The 20,079-nt window shown below is 34.8% G+C and overlaps 1 protein-coding gene across 15 annotated transcripts in view; it reads right to left on the bottom strand.

Moving 5' to 3' along the window:
- LOC124184492 (ephrin type-A receptor 4) overlaps positions 1 to 20,079 on the bottom strand; it is a 156,845-nt gene that overhangs the window by 4,098 nt on the left and 132,668 nt on the right. For 2 of the 15 annotated variants that reach the window (XM_046574253.1, XM_046574242.1), the window contains exons 7-15: positions 19,380 to 19,644; positions 15,284 to 15,472; positions 13,252 to 13,363; positions 12,233 to 12,303; positions 11,601 to 11,618; positions 10,968 to 11,030; positions 9,197 to 9,376; positions 5,919 to 6,388; positions 4,303 to 4,640 (exon numbers count right to left, since the gene is read on the bottom strand). In XM_046574253.1, the coding sequence (XP_046430209.1) occupies positions 4,303 to 4,640; positions 5,919 to 6,388; positions 9,197 to 9,376; positions 10,968 to 11,030; positions 11,601 to 11,618; positions 12,233 to 12,303; positions 13,252 to 13,363; positions 15,284 to 15,472; positions 19,380 to 19,644 (1,706 nt within the window). Of the gene's footprint in view, positions 1 to 341; positions 2,416 to 4,302; positions 4,641 to 5,918; positions 6,389 to 9,196; positions 9,377 to 10,967; positions 11,031 to 11,600; positions 11,619 to 12,232; positions 12,304 to 13,251; positions 13,364 to 15,283; positions 15,473 to 19,379; positions 19,645 to 20,079 lie in introns of those variants that run through there. The other 13 variants (XM_046574238.1, XM_046574243.1, XM_046574239.1 and 10 more) reach the window with 13 other exon arrangements.

The following is a 20,079-nucleotide window of genomic DNA, read 5'->3' as shown; positions in this document are numbered from 1 at the left end:
TTCCTTAAATGGTGAGTCTCGATAACACAGATTGCCTTGTATTCGTAAGTTATTATAAAACTAATTCTCGCAAGGAGAACTACGCTCTCTCTAAACAGATTACAGTTGATGATAATGATAATAATAATAATAACAATAATAGTATTAATAATAAAAATACTAATATCGCGGATGATGTCAATAATATGATATCCGTAAATTGTAACACTACAGCTTACAATTAAATTACTTCCATATTTCTTGGACCTTGTATAATTTCGTTTTTTCAAGTATAAAAATACTAGTCTAACAACACGACATGTCTTTTGAATATTCATTACTTGGTATTTTTAATTTTCTTTTCATATAAGTGTAATGTCAATAAATAATTATTAAATATTTATATTAAATATCTGAAAGACTATTTTTCGCTAATGAACTATTATTAATGTTATAGGCTATTTTCTTTCGTTGGTCAAATCGTCCTCTACCTTAATATGGTTGAAAACCTGTATGTACTACATATTACCTACTATTCTACAATTCGCTGATGTATCCTATCATATTATATATTATTGTTATTATATGTGTCTCTACTCGACCGGTTTAATTTTATTTTACTACTTAAAAAAGATGTAACTCAATGTGTCATTAAAAACTCGGCAGTGTTGATGCAAAGTATTATATATCGACAAAGTGCAACATTTTTATATAGTATACGTATAAATGATTAATCACATTTTTAAACAAATTCTAATCTATTAGCATTTATAATATGCATCTCCGTTCAATAGAATTGTTTTCATTATTTATCGTAATTTCTTTCTTTTAAATATTATTAATGATCGTGATAATATCGTAAATTTTTGTTTTTGATTAATTAACTATGAGATTATATGTTTTTATAGCGATCTGTTTTTACTCTATTTTGTATTATTTCAATTTACTTTTTGTATCTTCTTTCATTTGTTTGTATTGCTATTTTCGATTCCTAGTATTGTCTAGTATGATATAATGAAACGTTTTATTTTTATTTATTTATTTAATTTTTCTTTCCTTAAAGAGTACATCAGTCATGTGGTGATCGTATTGTGAGTTATACGTTGTGCTCTCCTGTATTTTTGTTTTTTACCTATGAATTTATTTATTTATGTGCGGAAGGAACCTGCATTTATGTATGTATGTATAGAAGTTTCATTCAGCTGCGCAGTTGTGCGACAGCAATAACTATTTATGTATGTATGTATATCAGACTTTCAATATGTGGCATAAAACTGATAGTATTGTACATATGGCCTTTCCCTGCTCGCGAAAAAATCAGAATAAAATAATAAACCGTTGCATAATGTATTATAATATGCCTATATTTATAACACTGACGCGTGCCTATTGCGTTTGCGCCTATTATACACCTATGCGTTTAGATCTATACAAACACCGAACTAAACACCGAAAAATAAAAGGGGCTCCGTTTCCATTATTTTATTAAAATTCTTTGAATAGCGAAAACTGTTAATGTACGCCGACGATATGGCAGGGCTGGAAGCGAGTAATTCTTTTTGAAAAGTGGAATACAATTTCTAAAACGTGACTTATAACATTTGTCTCCGACTTCTATCAGTTTATAAGAATCATCGCAAACCGCGTGCGTGAGATTCCAAGGATTACTGGTAGCAAAATAATAGCGAACCTGTCAGACAACCAATGCATTTCTAATAATTCAACTTGAGTAACCTTGGTAAGTCAGCCAAAGCTTTAAAGTGCGTTGTGAAATGATAGAATCAGAAGTGACTATACATTAACCATCTGACAATGAGTCGAATGTGGCAATAGGAAACGGTATCTCGCTACCAACTCTGACTGATCATTAGTATCACGTACTCGCGTAAGACGATGTTAAAAGAATTTAATTATTTGAAAAACAAAGCCCTCGACGTAAGGACTGATCGCATCGTGCTTCGAGTGTTTACTTATTCGACCGCCTGTTTTTATTTTCAATTTTAATTTTAATTTAATCTCGATGCGGATGCTAGTTTTTAATGTAATCTATTAAAAACGAGACAATATGATATATTCGCGATTGCGGTAGCATTAAACGAAATTATGGTCTAACAAGATGTAGAAGGGTTAGGGAGCTAGATCGGTTAACCAAAGTGGGTGAACGGGACCCAGTTGGGGTAGGTAAGGGGCGGTTGTTGGGGCAGAGCGTGTGTCGCAGCGTGTGTGTGGAAGTGTAGGGTTCTGCCGGCTCCTGGTGGCATTACTGGAACGGCTAGCGGTGGTTGGCCTTGGCCCTGACCTTGGCCTTGACCTTGGCTCGGACCTTGGCCTTGGCCTTGGCTTTGTCGGCCCAAAACGTCTACGAACGGACCCGCAGGGCCCCCCTGACTGCCGTGGCCAGTGACATAGTACGGATTGTGTGCTGGTGGCCGCACGCTGTTGTACCAAAAGACACCAACCAAAACCACATAGAATTAGCCCAAAAAGAAAACTCAAAAAAAAAAAAAAAATTTGATTTTTTTTTTCACAGAAAGAGAGAAAGTTTCACTATCCTCGTATGTTGTTCATAAGTACTTATAAATGCAAATATATATATATGTATGTATATAATACATATATACATGTATAAGTATGAAATTAGCAAGTAAGTAAAGAAGTAAATTATCGGTATGAAAGGAACGTATATGACGAAAAAAAAAAAAATATTATTCAAACTTTTTCAATACTCCGATAAGTCGTAATCAAAAATAATCTGTATTAAGATGATATATCTATTTTATGCAAGTTATTTAGAAAGTTTTCTGTCTTTCACTTATTTGTTTTTGCCCGTTTCCTTTTTTCTTTCTTCATTTACGAAAATTGCGATTATAGATAGATATCAATGAAACAACACAGCTGCTGCTGCTACATTAAACACAAGAGTATTTCGAGTGAAGCTATGAAGCAAAACTTTCGAAGTCTAAACATCTTACTATTATTCCATTTTGTTTTTTTTTTTTTTTTTTTCAAATAACAAGTTTATTAATGCTTGAAGCGTACACTATGAAGAAAAAATTCACTTGGGAATATAGCGTAGACTTTCGTCCATAAATTAATTTTTCTCGGTTTTAGGATGCCGCAAGTATGAAGTTAAAAATTGTACACATATGGCTACTGTTGAAGTTGAGGATGTAATAGTATCTTCGCGAACATTGAAAGGGATAAAAAACTTAAAAAAAAAAAAACAAAAAAAACACATGTATATTAAGACAGCAATCATCTTAGGCCTTACTTTTTGACTGGTGGCATATAACAAAATTTGTCTACTTTTCTGTTTGGAAATTTAACCCCTTAAAATATGATATTTTTTAAACCTCCTTCTTATCCAAACTAATTAGATACAAAAAAATCTCTGATCTAGTTTAGGATTTCAAATGTTCAAGTATTATTTCAGAGTTACAGATTTATAAATCCTTTGTATTTAGTTAAATTATAATTTTGAGGACATTTTACTGATCCTTGAGATAAAAATAAAAAAATAACAGAGTTTCAAAATACCATATTTAAAATAGAAAAACAAGTAAATAGGACCTAAAATATTGCTAAGCTGCAATAACGTGAAGATGTGGAATTCAAACTAAATTTGGAAGAAAAATACGAAATGAAGCAAATGTATAACTGAAAAATGACCAGCAGTAATGAACAATATAATGCTAACAGTGATAATAATTTATGGGTAAAAAACATGTCAGAGCACGTTTTATTTATACAGTGATCGGTGCCTTCATGACGTTGGGCACAAATTTTCCACCAATTTCCAGTAATGCCAATCAGGTGTTGTCAAATCATTCAATCGACACTTACGATAATAATAATAATCATAATAACAATAACAATAATGATATTCAACTGATGAACGACAACATCAAAGCACAATAAAACAGCAAAAATAGAGCAGATCGTGAGTTCGGTTTCGATAAAAAAAAAAAAAAACAATGTCGAGAAAATTAATTTATGGATACGAAAAACTCACGGCATGCGGCATGATGTATATTATTTCATAATATGTATTATACACATGTTAAATGATCAGCGATTACATTAGAAGCTAAGCTTGTTCAATTAGTCAGATTAATACAAGAATAATATTAATAATTATAATAATAGTAACGATAATATAGTAACGGTGTCAACGATAATGAGAATAATAATAAGAATAGTAATAATTAGATTGCCAAAGAACATGACGCCCCGGCAATTAATTATATCCACACAAATATTATAACTGTGTGTGTATATATATATATATATATATATAAATGAATGAAGTAAGCAGATTCTTACCTGTTCTGGGCAATTTTTCGAAGGGTGTCTGGACTCCGTATGAGTTTATCGAGGGTCTGGGTGAGGTTGGCGAACGTAGGCCGGTGGGTGCGTTCTTTTTGCCAGCAGTCGAGCATCAGCTGATAAATGGCTTCGGGACAATCCATTGGGGCTGGCAGTCTGTAGCCCTTTTCGATTGACTTAATTACATCCTGATTCGACCAATTCCAGTACGGTCGCTCTCCATAGGACATTACTTCCCAGCAAACTATACCCATGCTCCAAACATCGGAGGCGCTTGTAAATTTTCTAAATGCAATCGCCTCTGGCGCTGTCCATCGGACAGGGATTTTACCGCCCTGAAAAAATATTAGCAAATCCATTTATAGAACCTATTCTTCCTGGGAGGCACACTTGCCAGAGACTTAATTATATTCGACATGGTTCTTCACGCTTTTGGGACATTACAAACCATGCTACATGGTGAAAATCTAGAAGCCGAACAGTTGTTACTCATCATTACTCCCCGACTTTGATCTGAGCTGCTACAGAAAAAATGTAAAAAAAAAAACACATATTTTCGGTCATATTTCGGTTATACGGTTTTTCGTTACTAGACTGTCAACTTGAAAGAATAATGGAGCATTTTGTTTTCAGGAACTTTGTACGACTTGATTCGCATATGTCATCAAAATTAGTTTTGTGCCGAATGAACTGTACAAGTCAAATATTACTGACCGGTTGATATTACAATTTTGTCTTGTTGCCGAAAAATTTATCCAATATCGAAAGGCTTGGTAAAAAACGTACAATTGATATTTTCTATGATAATCAGAAAATTCGACACTGAGATTTGATAAAAGTGTGTGACAAGAATGAAGTCAATTGAATAAACAGATTTATTTTACCTCGTTGTTTTGGAATTTTGAAATCAATAATGACTCATAAGTACTATCATTTAGCAATGTGCCTTTTGTATCTATAAGAAAACCAATGTCAGACCCAGAATTCTTTGATTGAACAAATAATCAATTTGAATCTCCAAATTTCATTTAAACCAAGGACTTGACCGTGATCCAAAACAATCTCACATTGTGCATGTTTGTCAGTTTCATGGTTGAAAAGACTTATCATGTTCCATTGTTTTGTGAGGACGTAACGAAACAAAACTCGTCGCGTGTGCAATTGTTTGATCTAGATTGATGCATTCCGGAAGCTTTACAGCTGAGTAATCTTGAACGCTCTTTTGATATTAACCCTTAGCGGCCACATGGGGTAAAACTCATTACCCCACGCTGAAAAACCTAATTTTACAAGACATATGGGTGTTTTAAGACTTCTGACCGATTGTTTCATGTTTGTCGAAGAGTTCTTCAACATTTCTAATGATTTTTATCACACCTGTCTACTACCAGCAGATGTCGTAAACTTGTATCAATTTCAAAGGTTTTAGACCTCTAATTTCACTTTTTCTGAGCCTGGGTTAACTGGTTACCCCGTGTGGCCGCTAAGGGTTAATTGATATCCGTAACGCGTGTAGAATAGCTATTTTTCAAACGGAGCATATCGAATGGGTGACCATCCCATCATTTTGCAGGAATGCGTCATAATAATGTGTAAAGACACGATGAACTCACCCTAGTCGTGTAAGCACCTTCGGTGGCACTTTCGATTTCACGACTCAATCCGAAGTCTGCGATTTTGCAAACGAGAGCCGCGTTGACGAGGACGTTCCTAGCTGCAAGGTCTCGATGGACGTAATTCATTTCTGCAAGATACTGCATGCCGCTCGCAATGCCGCGAAGCATACCGACTAGCTGAAGAACTTGAAACTTTCCGTCGTTCGCCCTCAGGAATGTATCTAGACTTCCGTTTTCCATGAATTCAGTGATTATCATAACTGGATTACTCTTCGTGACTACACCCTGGAGGAATATCACATTTGGATGCTCGAACTGTCCCATTATCGAAGCTTCTGTCAGGAAATCATTTCTCGCTTTGTCCGCCGATCCTGGCTTAAGCGTCTTTATGGCTACGTCGATCTCCGATCGACCGTCGGGCGGCAATTTCAACTTGCCTCGGCAAACGTCTCCGAATTCTCCCCCACCTTGACAAGCGAAAATCATTAAATTGCGAATGCTAGTTATCTGAACGAACTGGAAAAATACAATATCTAGGTCTAACAAAACAAAATGTAATATTGAATTATTAAGGGCGATCAGTGAGACATGAGTTTACTCTAGAAACGATTCAGCATTCACATATCTGTCTTTTAAACAATTATATATTGACGGATTTTCAAACATTTAGGTCATTTTTCAACCGACTAGCGTGAAAGCCTTGAATACCTAGCAAACAAAAGTACGATTTGGAAGAACCAAAATTCAATACTTCCGAAACAACCACGAATATTTAAACTAATCGAAGTAATCAAACAAAATATTCTTTTTCAATTTCAAACGTTGCATGCTAGGTCGTCATGGCCTGCGGGAGACTATTTTCTGTTCAAATTATACGAAATATCATTAAAATCATTCTTTGTAATAGTTTTACCCTACACGAGTAAATGATTATAGTGTACTATAGATTTCAACAATGTACTGCGAAGTTCAGAATATTTCGTAAGAATAAAGTATCGTCTTACAACGAGTGAGTAGTAAACAATATTGCGAATTTTATTCTGACCCGAATATTTCCGCGTCTTGTGCGCAACTCTTCTTGAGCAAAGTAATGAAGACAGCGAAGAAGAAGGCAAGTCGTAAAGTACGTACAATAAACTCGTTTTAAAAACTCATTATAAAATAACCTGCAAACTTTTATATACCTATTGGTATTTGTTACATAAAAACTTCACCAACTTGAGTACCAAGACACGACAAAAGTTGGAGTGGAAAAGGGGAAGTGAGGTTAAAATAAATATTAACTTTGTATAAACTATAAGCCTGTAGGCTAGCATGCTACAGACGGGTTTTTTGTATCGTACATTATTCGTTATATTGTTGGAAATATTTTTCTCAAGCTTCAAAGTTTTAATTTCCAAATAAACACATGTTTATACTTGTGACGTAATAATATAAAGGCCATAGGGGGATAAGCAGGGTAAAAATGCCTTTTTTACTATAGAAATTTCAGACTTTTATCTAATTGTAAGTGAGTTTTAGGAAAAAATTAAAATGAGTAAAAATTGGAAAATAACTTTTTTTACAGAATTGAATGGACTGATTTGTTTGAAAATTAATTATGTTATAAAGGCTATTGAGAGCTTTCATAGACACCATGGACCAATTTTTAGCTTAATAAATTCATGATCATAAAAATCATTTTTTCTTAATTTTTCAATTTTTACTATGATACCTTACGAGCAAAATTATGAATATATTATTTCTGCATTTTTCATAAGTTCTGTAATGATTCAGATTTTTTTCAAAATTTACGTAACGGTACGCCACAGTTAAAAAAAAATAAAAACCATTTGTCTTCCCGAAAAACCGAGTTCCCCAACAAGTTCTAATCAAATTACTGCAAATTATATTCTTATTATTATATAAATAATACACTTGAATAAGAGGTAATAAACAAAAGAAATTTCTACCCACAACAAAATATGATCCTCGTTAAAAATCAATAGCAATATGATTTTTCTTATAATAGTTTTCGTCATTTATTTTGAAACAAATGGCGCATTAAAATGGGTATTTCGTAATATAGCTTATAGATGGCACTTCGAAAATCACTAAAAATCTCTAAGCTTCATAATTTTGAGATTATTGTATTTTATATCAAAATATTAAGTTTTCAATTTGTGACCAATTCACAAAAAAATACAAAAGAGATTTTTATTGGTGATATCATATGTGGATTCTGTCGTATCTTAAAATATAAAAAAAGAAAAATTAATCAACAGAATAGTAATAAATGCGAAGGCGAACCACCAGAAAAACTTCTTGAAGAAGATTTAGAAAAATCCGACTCAACCTTATTACAGTTATCTTTATTGCAGTCAAGTAGGGGCGATCCATTATTTGTTTCAAACATTAAGCACGATGACGTAGAATACGTCAATGTTCCGATTCAAAAAACTGTTTGTGGATAGGACATTTTTTTGTTTATTGACTCTAATTTAAATGATTTATTTCATTGCATTATTTATATAATAATAAGAGTATAATTTGCAATAATTCGGTTAGAACTTATGGGGAAGTTTGGTTTTCCGAGAAGAGAAATGATTTTTATTTATTTATTTTTTCAACTATGGCGTATCGTTACGTAAATTTTGAAAAAAATGTAAATTATTACAGAACTTATAAAAAATGTAGAACTGATAGATTCCCAATTTTGCACTAAGGGTAACACAGTAAGAATTGAATAATTAAGAGAAATTAATATTCTTGATCATGAATTTATTAAGCTGACATTCGGTCCACGGTGTCTATGAAAGCTCTGAATCACCTTTATAGCATATTAAATTATTAAACAAATCGGTCCACTCAATCCTGAAAAAAAATTATTCTCCATTCTTGACTTATTTTAATCTTTCTCAAAAACTGACTCAGATTAAAGTCTGAAAGTTTCAGGATCTTAATATTTCGACAGTGCCTACGTGTCCCTAGAATATCATGAAAATATTCACAAAAGGCATTTTCACCCTGCTTGGTATCGTTCGCTAGGGCTGAGCGAAGAATTTGAATTTATGAAAAAAATCGAGTAATAACTCGAGAACTAGAATGTTAATTGAACTGATCTAATAATTCTGCGAACCATAGTTCGTAATATTCAAAGTATTCAAATGCTCGACTATTAGACTCGATTCAAACGCCTCTGATGTAAACGTATTTTACTCTACCGAATAGCATGCGCGCAGAAATAACGCCGGTGGGTTTCTGTATGGAAAATCTCATATTTGAATATAACTCACCAATTATAGCCTCAATGGTGATGTACCCGGCGTCAATTTCACGGGCGAATTCCCTGACAGCCTGATTCGGGTCCTCGTAGGTATGAGGGTCGACGTAGCTCCGAGCCCCGCCACCACCCCCGGTACCGCCGCCGGCTGCAGTTGCGACTCCCACTGCAGGCGTGAACAGCGGGGTGGTCACTGTAACGTCACGAAAACAGAGTTCATTATATTAACAAATGGGCCGGTGAGAAAATTTTGACGCATTTTCGATTATCGCGCGAAATAATTACGTACGTGAGAAATAACTGTTAACCGATATTGTATAAGTATGTTACACTCTTCCGTACAGTACGAGTACAATGGCCACGTTTGTAAAAAATTAAATGAATTTCAAATGATCCCGAGGTAGAAATGATTTGCGAAAAAAATAATTAAAAAATAATAATAATTACCGCGAATAACATTCTAAATATAATACAATAAATAGCAATAATAATAACTACAATAACAACTGCAGCCAAAAGCCAAACACCTTTGATTTTTTCCATTACGGCATATATACGTTCGACCCAAATACAATTTGATATAGTTGAACACAAGGTTCATGTCGCTTCCAGAGTCAAAATATATGTATAAGATATGTACAGTCAATTCATGCCAACATAGTTAAACCTGGTTTCAAATAGGTACACTTTTCTTACAACTCCGTATAACTTTTGCCGTTACAAATAGACATTATTTTCCTTTATGGTATCTTGCCAATTATTATTATCATTATTATTATTATTATCACTACTACTACTACTGTCATTATTATTTTTATCATCATACTATCCAGTTTGCGATAAAAATGCATTTCATTACCCGATAATGATCTCTTGTTTCATGTAATACGTTTAAATGCAAATTCCAAATCTACATCAGTTGCATTTATTTCGCTAGTAAAATATTTCCGATTATTTGTGTCGTCTGCTATTTTTTCCAACACAAAAAAGCTGATCTATAGATCGTACAAAATCGCAACGACGCGCGACGGCGGAGTTGTAACCGAAATAAATATTCATCTTGAAGAGTAAAACTAGGATACACATGTAGACACGTACGAGTAAATTTATAGATTCTATATTTTCGTTATAGGTGAAATCATAGTTAAACTATTTTTATTTTCTGCCGACGTTTTGTTGGCTGTGAGAAAATTGTTTCGTAACTCGTAACTTTTGGACATTGTACCAAGTAGAGCCAGAATAAGATTACAAGTGCGTCAATGGCGGCCATACCGGTTTTGTTCTAGCAAATTATTGTCTCCGGTGGCCACATATTATACAATATTTTCTTCATAACTCGATCCAAGTTATACGGTATTTGACACCAAGTTATCTATACGAAATTGAGAATCGCGTTTATGTCACAAGGAAGAAAATTCTTTGTTAATTCAATTTCGATTAATCATATTGTTTGATTCATTCGTATGTGTATACTTGTGTCGTGCCAAGATCTGTATAACGGCTTAACCGTACTTAATATATATGTATAGATAGAATACGAGTCATGCGTATGCTAATAATACAGAAAATTCTACAAAATTATAGTGTTCTACTAGGTGAATCGAGAGTAACTACATGTCTACAAGCGTAACGGATCGTTTCGATTAAACATGTATGTAACGTCTATCATCATAATTGAACCAAAGAATCAGTAGGTTGAAATTCGTTACCTCTAAAAAAAAAAAGAAAGAAGAAGTAAAAGAACCAGTGTCAATCATCCGATCTCAAATTTTGACTAAACTTACGCGAAGACTTGCTCTTGTTGGTGTGGGTTGTCACAATCGGTGAACTGTCCATTTTGCAGTGCACTGTGAACAACACAACAACCAACAAAAATTGACGAACGAAAAACAGTAAAAAAAAAGAGTGTGTGAAAAGAATACATTTACATTGCATTTTTAAAAATTTTTTTATTTTAATTTTTTTTTTTCTAATAAGAGCGACATAAATGACGTGAATTTGTTACAGAATGAATCATGTTTAGATTTTGTGAGTAAAAATTAAAATATCATAGTGTGTTTGAGGAAAAATGCGAATTTCTGTGAGAAAATTAACTGTTCCGAAAGTGCAGGAATGAATGAATAAAAAAAAACGATAGAAAAAAACATCGATCCCAACAAACTTTCGCAAGGCAATAAATACATTATGATAATATATATGCATGGTAGTAGGCGTAAGTTGCATGCGCGTGTGCATCATTAGTAATGAAAACAGAAACATTCAAGAATAGTTTGTGCAAAACAGGCGATGCGTAATAGAGTTGCATTATAGAAACGTTCCACACACATTTCATCACAAATATGTATATACGAAAAAACCGAATATAGACTTTCAAGAAAAGAAAATTTAAAAAAATTTAGTTAGGTGTAGAGACTTACTGTAGGTCACAACTAGTCCTGGTGATTGTGTTTTGTTTCAAGGTTTTCAGGGTTTCAGAGCAGGTTCAAGTATTAGGGGGACACATGAAAAGAAAGAATCGAAGTATCTGGTTAGAAACGATATGGCCAAATTGGTGAATTTTGATGATCGATTGTGAAAAACAGATGATAATTGAAAACAGAAAAACGGTCCGTTAAAACATAATAAAATGAGCAAACAAATTACGAAAACCATAAAAGCGCGTTAATAAAACATAAGATGTAAATAAATAAACCAGTTGTATACATATATATATTTATGGGTATAAATATACATAAATAATCAAAACAACGACTTGATGAAATCCTAATCGAAAATTTTGCCGATGATATGCAGAAGAACTTCAAATAATTTACTTTCCTGTTCTGCTTGGTACTATAAGGGGTATATTTTGTAAAGCGTGAGAGGGTGGGTGGGGGGGTTACGGGGTCCGGTACAACAACAGGGGGTATAATTGAATATTAGTCACAAGACATGACAGGGCGCAGTGAAACAGGTATGAAGATACAAGGGTAATAAATAATCAGCGTAAAAGTGATAATATTTAGATAATATGCTAAAAAAAGCTGAAATATTTTCGTGGATTACGTACCTTCTCCGTTTCTGTATTCAAGGGTGTCGCAATCGCTCGGCTGCTTTTTGTTACACTCATCAGAGGCCCTGCTGCAGCAAAATTGCACTGAATTAATTATTTTCCTGTGTCATATCGCTTAAATAATAAGTAACAGGGAATTCTCAGGCCCTCAGGCGGTTGGGTACTTAAGTTCGTTTAAAAAAAATATGCGATCCGCAGAGATCAATTACTTCCCGGGAGAGAGAATCCGGACGAGAAATTTGTACTCAGCGTTGATTCAGCTCGAACGAATTTAACCAGACTTAAACGTCTATTGATTTAATCAGAGAAGGGCTACCAATCCCGGTTACCCTTCCTCAATGCTACCGGTTTTCGGTAACGAGAACAATTTCATTCCCCCCTCTTTAATTAATCCAACTTTATACCGAGTGCAGCATATAATGCGGATATTTTAATGATGACTCGGTAATTGTGCGATATGGTATTCAACTCAGCTCTTACCGTAAGCCAGACATCAAACTAGTCTGAAAAGTACATTAATTGATCAAAGCGAATCAGAAGGAAGCCACGAATGCGAACGATGCGAAGAAAATTGAAAAACGTTCCAATGATAAAAACAAGCCCTGTCGTAGGTAATTTGATAAAATGAATTCAGGTTATATTCGATTACTTTTGCAAAAATAGCATACAATTTTTAATAGTCATTATATATTAGCCGAGACGTTTTGTTTCGAGTAGTTGAGAGCTGCAGCGCAGGAGAAAATGCAGAGATATCGTTACTAATTGTTTTCCAGTGAATCAGTTCTTTAAGAGTAAGTTTCGAAATTCGATACGAGTTCAACTAATATCGGGTGAAAATTTAAAAATTTACAAAACAGTAATTAGAAAGCGACGAAGTTTCTTGCTAATCCCCAGCAACGAACTTTAATTCCATTTGTTTCGAATCGTGCTGAAGTTTCTTCCATCTGTTCAACACGTCGCACACGTCACGCGCAATTACTAAGATAAAAGCGTGAAGAAATTTGATTGATGATTACCTTCGCAAGAACAGCACCGTCATAATGATAATGATGACGAGGAGAACGACGACGGCGACGATCGCGCCAGCGATGATCCTGACCTGCATGTTGTCGTCGTCACCGACGTAATCTGTGAAAAATAAGGGGCGTAAAGGAGTGACGAGGCAGAAAACTAGGCCGGGAACACCTCTCGGCATTAGCAAATCGCTTCAGAGTTCATGTATCCGGTATATCTCATCCCCGACGAAACTAACGCAAGTAGATGTTCTTCCCCCGTTTACCCAATGCCTATACGCTCCCCCTCGACCGACTCAAATAAATCACCCTGATTACCGTTTCTCAAGTTTAGAGACTCGTGAACGGAGACGTGAAATCGATTTTATTCCAAGCGGTAGATTGTTTCTGAAGAGTTATCACAATTCCAGCAAGTAGAGATATACGGTTTAATCAAAAGGGAAGTCGTAGAGGAGTTTGAGATAATCGTAATTTGTTCGGTGAATGGAGTTCTCTTAATTTCTATCTGTTGTTCGTAACTTTAAAGCTTTATTTGCCGAATTATCAGCGACCAGTATTTTTTCTCAATCGTTTAAAAAAATTCTCGGTTGATAAAATCGATCTTTAGAAATATAATAATTGACCTTGGAAGTCCGTGGCAAAACTAGAGTTACAAAATTTCTCTGTGAAGACAAATTTCCATTCGCCGACCATAAAAAAAAAATATTATCACCGAAATATCTGTACTTCTTTTATGCACAAACATGACAACTGAATACTCGGCGTACGGCACGAAATAGGCTGATTGTACTTAGGTTCAATGATACAGTCAAGTACAGTATAGTTATGCGATCAACCGAGCGAAACGGCGAGCGAACGTTTTCGCATTCTTATAATTAAAGTCTGCGAGCCTATCTGGTTACACGGATTTCCGATTTATTATACATCGAGTATTCTGTAATACTTTGTGGTCAGCCGAAGAAAATTCCAACGAAAGTATAATGATAATACATTCTTAAAGAATCGGAAAAATATTTCGGTGAAACTAATTAAATAAAAGACATTGTGAAATGTATTAAACGATTAAACGTCCAGCGATAAGGTATTTTTCAAGAAAATTTTACACCGGAATAATTTTTCTTCGTGTGTAGTTTGTAACTCGAAATTTTAGGGCACGTAATACTTATATAACATAGCCTATATGTTATACTATCCGTTCTACTCTAAATAGTGTCACGTTGAACGTTTCCGATGTATTTAATTGTTTCAATTTTATTGAGGATACTTATTTCCAAGTGTAACAGGAATTAGAAAAAAGTAAATACAACTGTAAATCGATAACAATTGATTTCGCGGAGTCAACTACCACCTAAATTTGAAACGACATAAATTTTTAGCTATACCGGTGTAAAGTTACATAAAAACTATACTAGGCCGTAAAAATCATTGACAATAAAAGGAGTTTTACGCGTGACGCACCGTGTTTTCCTAATTACTCGGGGAAATTCTGGCGTGTATACGTACGGTAATTTTTACGGAGATGAGCGAGGTATTGAATATAAACATTTCCACTAGACAACGTTCTTTAATAAATACAACTACCTATTGCAACACAGTATTTCGATGAGTTATTCCTAAGTAGGAAAACAGTTTTACACAGAAAAAAAAAAATGAAATTGCTTCAAAATACTTGGCTATGTTTGAAGGGTGCATACATGGGATAACAAACTTGTTTTAGTAAAACTTTGCGTAAAAACAAAAATTAGGGCGTGACTGTGAATTTTTAAATTCCTGTGAAGACGATTGCTATTGTGATATCCGTATATGCAGAAAAATACTGCGACAATTTTTGAAATACTAAATTGAATAATAAATATGGATATTTAAAGTTAAACACGCTTTTCATTTTTTAAGAATGCATATATTTTGGTCTCGTTTCTATGCGTACCATGATAATCGTGTGGATGCAACACAGCGAGAGAAATTATTCGTGTTGTAGGTATGATTTCATTAACATTATAGTTTGACAATAAATTTGAGCGTGATCGAAACTTACCGAGCCCCAGCGCGTGAGGTGTTTTTTTAAAGACAACCGGAGTGTATTCGCCCCATCCTCTGGTAGTCTTGGCTCGCACCTGAATCGCGTAATCCGTAGCCGGCTTCAGACCTTTGAACGTTGCCGCCAGATCCGAAGTTTGTACGATGGTGGCGTTTGTGGCTTCATCAAAACGTGGATAGCAACGTACTGCAAAATCGATTAATCGTATTTCTTGGGTAGGGGTTGTTCCACACCAAATCGACAATTCTTTTCAACTACCCATAACTTTTTCAAAAATGGACTGAACACCACGTTTTTTTTTTTTTTTTTTAAATTTTTTGTTTTCAAATGCAATTTTCAGAACAAGAATACAAAAAAAAAATTTCATAGTCAAGCCCTATGAAATTTTTCAGTTTTTGAGAAAAACCATCAATTTTTTAAAGTACGCCATTGTTAATTTTTTTTTCGACTAATTCGATAATTTTTTCCCAATTAATCGAGTATGATCGATTATTATTCAAACTCGATTAATCGACCAACTAGATTATTTTTCGTCACAATCGGTTTTTGTTTTTTACTACCACGAACGACGCGATACAATATCAATTTATGCGACTCAAGTTTCAATTATGGGTGCGGGTCAAAACTCAGAAGGGTCAATATTTCGAGTGGCCGATATATCGAAATTTCAAACATGTGAAAATAAAAGAACGAAAAATGAATTGTTCGGAAATCAAGATTATTTTATTTTCACATGTCTGAAATTTCGATATATCGGTCAGTCGAAATATTTACCCGTCCAAGCTTTGACCCCCAAGCTCTATTATTATCATTGTCTTACTTACTGAATACCTATTTGATATAATGAGTAAAAGATAAATGAATAGTTTCATCTGATATTGAAATATATTATAAATAAAGCTATAAAGTATCAAAAAAAAAATTTCGGTTATTTAGATTACATAATGAAATTTAGAAAATTTTGGTGTCATACGCACCGTTTCAAAAAAATTCAAAATAATCGACGAATCGATTAATTTTTACCGATTAATCGAGTCGTGTTCGATTATTTTTTTGAACTCGATTAATCGATACATCGATTATTTTTAGCTTAATAGCCATCGCTGGCTGCCCCATCAGTCAGCCAATGATTTTGATCCGATGCGCCGGTGTATGCTGGTTTTTAAACGCTAGATCGATTATGTACGAGACAAATGCGAGTGTCAGTTTAGTCTGCTGTAAGTATTCCCGCTGAACGCGGTAATTCAAGGTCAGATTTTGCAACAATTATGAACTCTGATAACGACATTTCGCAATCTGCGGGTAATAACAATCGAAAACGTGAAGTTTATTAGATTCGTGAATCGATCAGTGTTGTCGTTAGGGTCAAATTATCGTTACGTCTGCATGGGATGAAGAAACACTTTAATTTTTGAATTGTTGATTTCACTGTGTTTCATCGTCATAGATATATGTACATGCACACTGCTTGTTTGTCGATAAATGTTAAAAATATTTTATGCTAAGTTTATCTTAAATTTGGTTTGTCTTTACGTCGGTTCTGCTACCAGTATAAAGTATAAATATATCTGAATCCCGGTTACTAATAAATGCAATGTAATCCAACATAATGTTTATTCTATAACCTTGTAAATACGATTTTCAATGGTTCCAATCGTTACACCCTGCGTAATATCTGTAGATTTTTAAATTCTACATCTAGAATGTCGCAATTTTTTCGACGAATTCGGTAAAAAATATTTGTAATCATTTTCAAACCCCGAACTAAAGAAGTTGCAGATTCGTTTTCAATTGGACGTAATTTCAACAGCTGCTCAGCAATGTATTAAGAAATTCGTCTCTTCAGAGCACAGTTATAGAATATTTGTTTACATTTTATATTCTAACTTTTAATGAAAAGCCGCGTAAGACGGACAAGGCCGACGGCTGCTAAGCAATATTTGCTTTGTATTGGCACTTGCCTTGGGCTTCCGGGAAATCTTTTTCCAGTGCGTAATCATATTGAGAACTTTTCTGAAAGCTACTTATTTTTCATCTCGATCGCGGATAAATCTAACTTGAATTACTGAAGACGTTCATCGTCGTCTGCTCATCGAGTAAGAAACACGGCGGATGGAAATCGATACCTCGTCGTTTCAACAAGACAAATGCAGACAGCAAACGTTCATAATGGCCAATAAAATGACAATGAATTTGCGAAGGGTGTTTCGCTTCATTTAATTTTTGCAATTTGTTGTATAGTGTACGGTATATATATTGTATATGTAAAAAAATTATTATCTCCGTTAAATTGTCACCTACAGTGTGGCGGAAACATTTAAAAAAAGACACAAACCAAAAGCTATTTATGAGCTAATTCTTCATGTAACAAATCGCAGCTCCTCGGTAAATCGTTTTAGTGAACTTCCCAATGTGCATTATGGGACAATATTTATGCGCTGGAATAACATAGTGCGAGATATGATTTGTTTAACAGTATTACATCTTCAACGGGGTGATAAATCACTAGATGCGTCGTGGAGTTCAAGCATGCGTAGAACGGTTATGTTTAATAAAATCATCAACAGTAAGAAACAAAAAAAAATAAAATACAAAAAATAAAAGAAAACTTGTACCGTTCTCGGAAGTGTCCATCAATTTAGACGGGTACGGAGAGTTAGAAAAGAATCGAGGATGCACGTACACGAATCTAATAAGTTTCCAGTCTCACCTTTGACTTCGTGATACTAGCTCTATCCTACGCATATTCGTGCAGCCCGATGTGATACCTAGCGAAAGGTGTTTGGTGTAATGTACGTATAGAAAGATACGAATACCCTGTGGTCTAACTAACACAACAGAGAGAGAGGAAGTGTGAGAAAAGTTATGCTTGATTATCGGCAACTATTTGCCCATCCCTTTTCTCTTCCTTCTTGACTTTCTCTTATTTTTCGTATTTTCTTTTCCTGTATTGTTCGCGAACGCCTGATAAGTATATTGGCCGTGCGCGTCAATCTTATAAGGACAGACTTCGTTCTTTCAAATCGCTTCAAATCATGCCTAATTGTAAGTGAGCTTTAATACTGTATCGCGTGACAAGAAAGAAAACTCGGGCTTTTCGAGCCGAGCGTAAATTTGCAATGTGATTTGTTGTGCGTCAGCACACGATTTAGATACCAACGTGCATTCAAACTTTTTATGACCCTAGCCAAGTCTAGCGACAGTACAGCACTGTCCGGCAACTGTGACCAGCACCCATCTGGCAAGCCAATATATTCAGTCGGAGAAGAATAGAGAAGCATAATATACAGTACCCGTCCTACCTGTATTCGATACGAAAAACAGACAAGAAAAAAACAGATGACGGTAAAGTGAGTCTGCGAATGCACATGCGCGGAGTAAAGACCACTTTTAACTCCAATAGTTGTTAGTCGTAGGTGAGCACACACTGGAGCCGAAGACGAATACGGAACATTGCAAATATGCGTTGCGAAAAGACCGTTGCCTCCTTGTTGCACACGATTCTTTATATAAAGTGTGCCACGAGAAGACCACTTTTAATTTTTAGTAGTTAAAAGTGATCTTTTCCGTACTCCTCGTATACGCATTTGCAGACTCACTTTACCGTCATCTGTTTTTTTCTTGTCTGTTTTTCGTATCGAATACAGGTAGGACGGGTACTGTATATTATGCTTCTCTAGCACGTGAATATATTTCCCGTAAAAGTCATCAATCCTGCAGCGCTTGCTAGTCCAAGGATGAAATTGATCAGAGGTTGTTTCTAATAATAGATTTTAATTAATAATAAATTATCCACTTGGCAACTCTACTTGAAGAATGTCTACACTCCATATATAAACCACACCATCAAGTTCAATTTAAAAAAAACCCGCTAATTGCGACGCACGTGTCATACTCCATGGTTATCGATTTTTCGACTAACGGTTAATCACTCCAAGAAGTAATTTGTTTCGATTGACCGCGCTCTGGCAACTTAGAAACATTATTACGTGTGTTTATTTTGTTATTTTTTTTATCATTGGATTTATTTGTTGATTTTGAATGTGAAAATCGGACGAAGAGAAGTGTAAAGTAAAAATTGAATGTAACTCACCTTCGTATCGTTCCACCAAATCACTGTCACCACCGATCTCGGTGATAGGAGCGTCCCAGCTTATGCTCAGCTCGGTACTTTTTACGCTGGTGAACCTTACGTTGCTGACTAGGCTCGGGACGCTCGCCTCCGTGGTAACGGTTATGTCGACGTAGTCCGGCGTGCCGGCCAAGGGGGAAACACCGTTCTCGGCGAATACTTGAAACCGGTAGGTTGTCACTGCGTTCAATCCAGTGATCGTCACTTTCGTGTCGTTGAATATCTCCTGTAACAATAAGCACGGTGTGCGATTATTCTCCCCATTCGACCAACTATTTTAATTTATTCTTATCTTATCGTAATCATAAACATGGTTTTCTCCCATTATGCATTCGTTTATTCAAAAAGTTTAACACTCATTGGCGTTCGAAAAAAGAGTAGAGGCGGTGCGATTGGTGAAGAAGACAAAAACTCTTTATTTGCATGAATAAATAGCGTATTACTTGAAGAACATATTCACAAAGTTCACATTTCTGAATTCGCGAAATTGACGACATCAGAGCCGGTTCGGTGGGACAAAGTTTTGCCAAACGAGTAAAGTCATTTTTTGAATTTTGCTTCATTATTTTGAAGAAGTAAAACTCACTATTCGGAGTTTTGGAGATGTGATATTAAATTCGGTTTCAGCCAACTAAGAAGTTTTTTGTAGACTAAAATGAAG

This window comes from Neodiprion fabricii, chromosome 6, assembly GCF_021155785.1.
Source record: "Neodiprion fabricii isolate iyNeoFabr1 chromosome 6, iyNeoFabr1.1, whole genome shotgun sequence".
In the NCBI taxonomy this organism is placed as follows: domain Eukaryota; kingdom Metazoa; phylum Arthropoda; class Insecta; order Hymenoptera; family Diprionidae; genus Neodiprion; species Neodiprion fabricii.
Note: the sequence above shows the minus strand (reverse complement) of the source record. Positions and strands in the feature narration are given on the sequence as shown.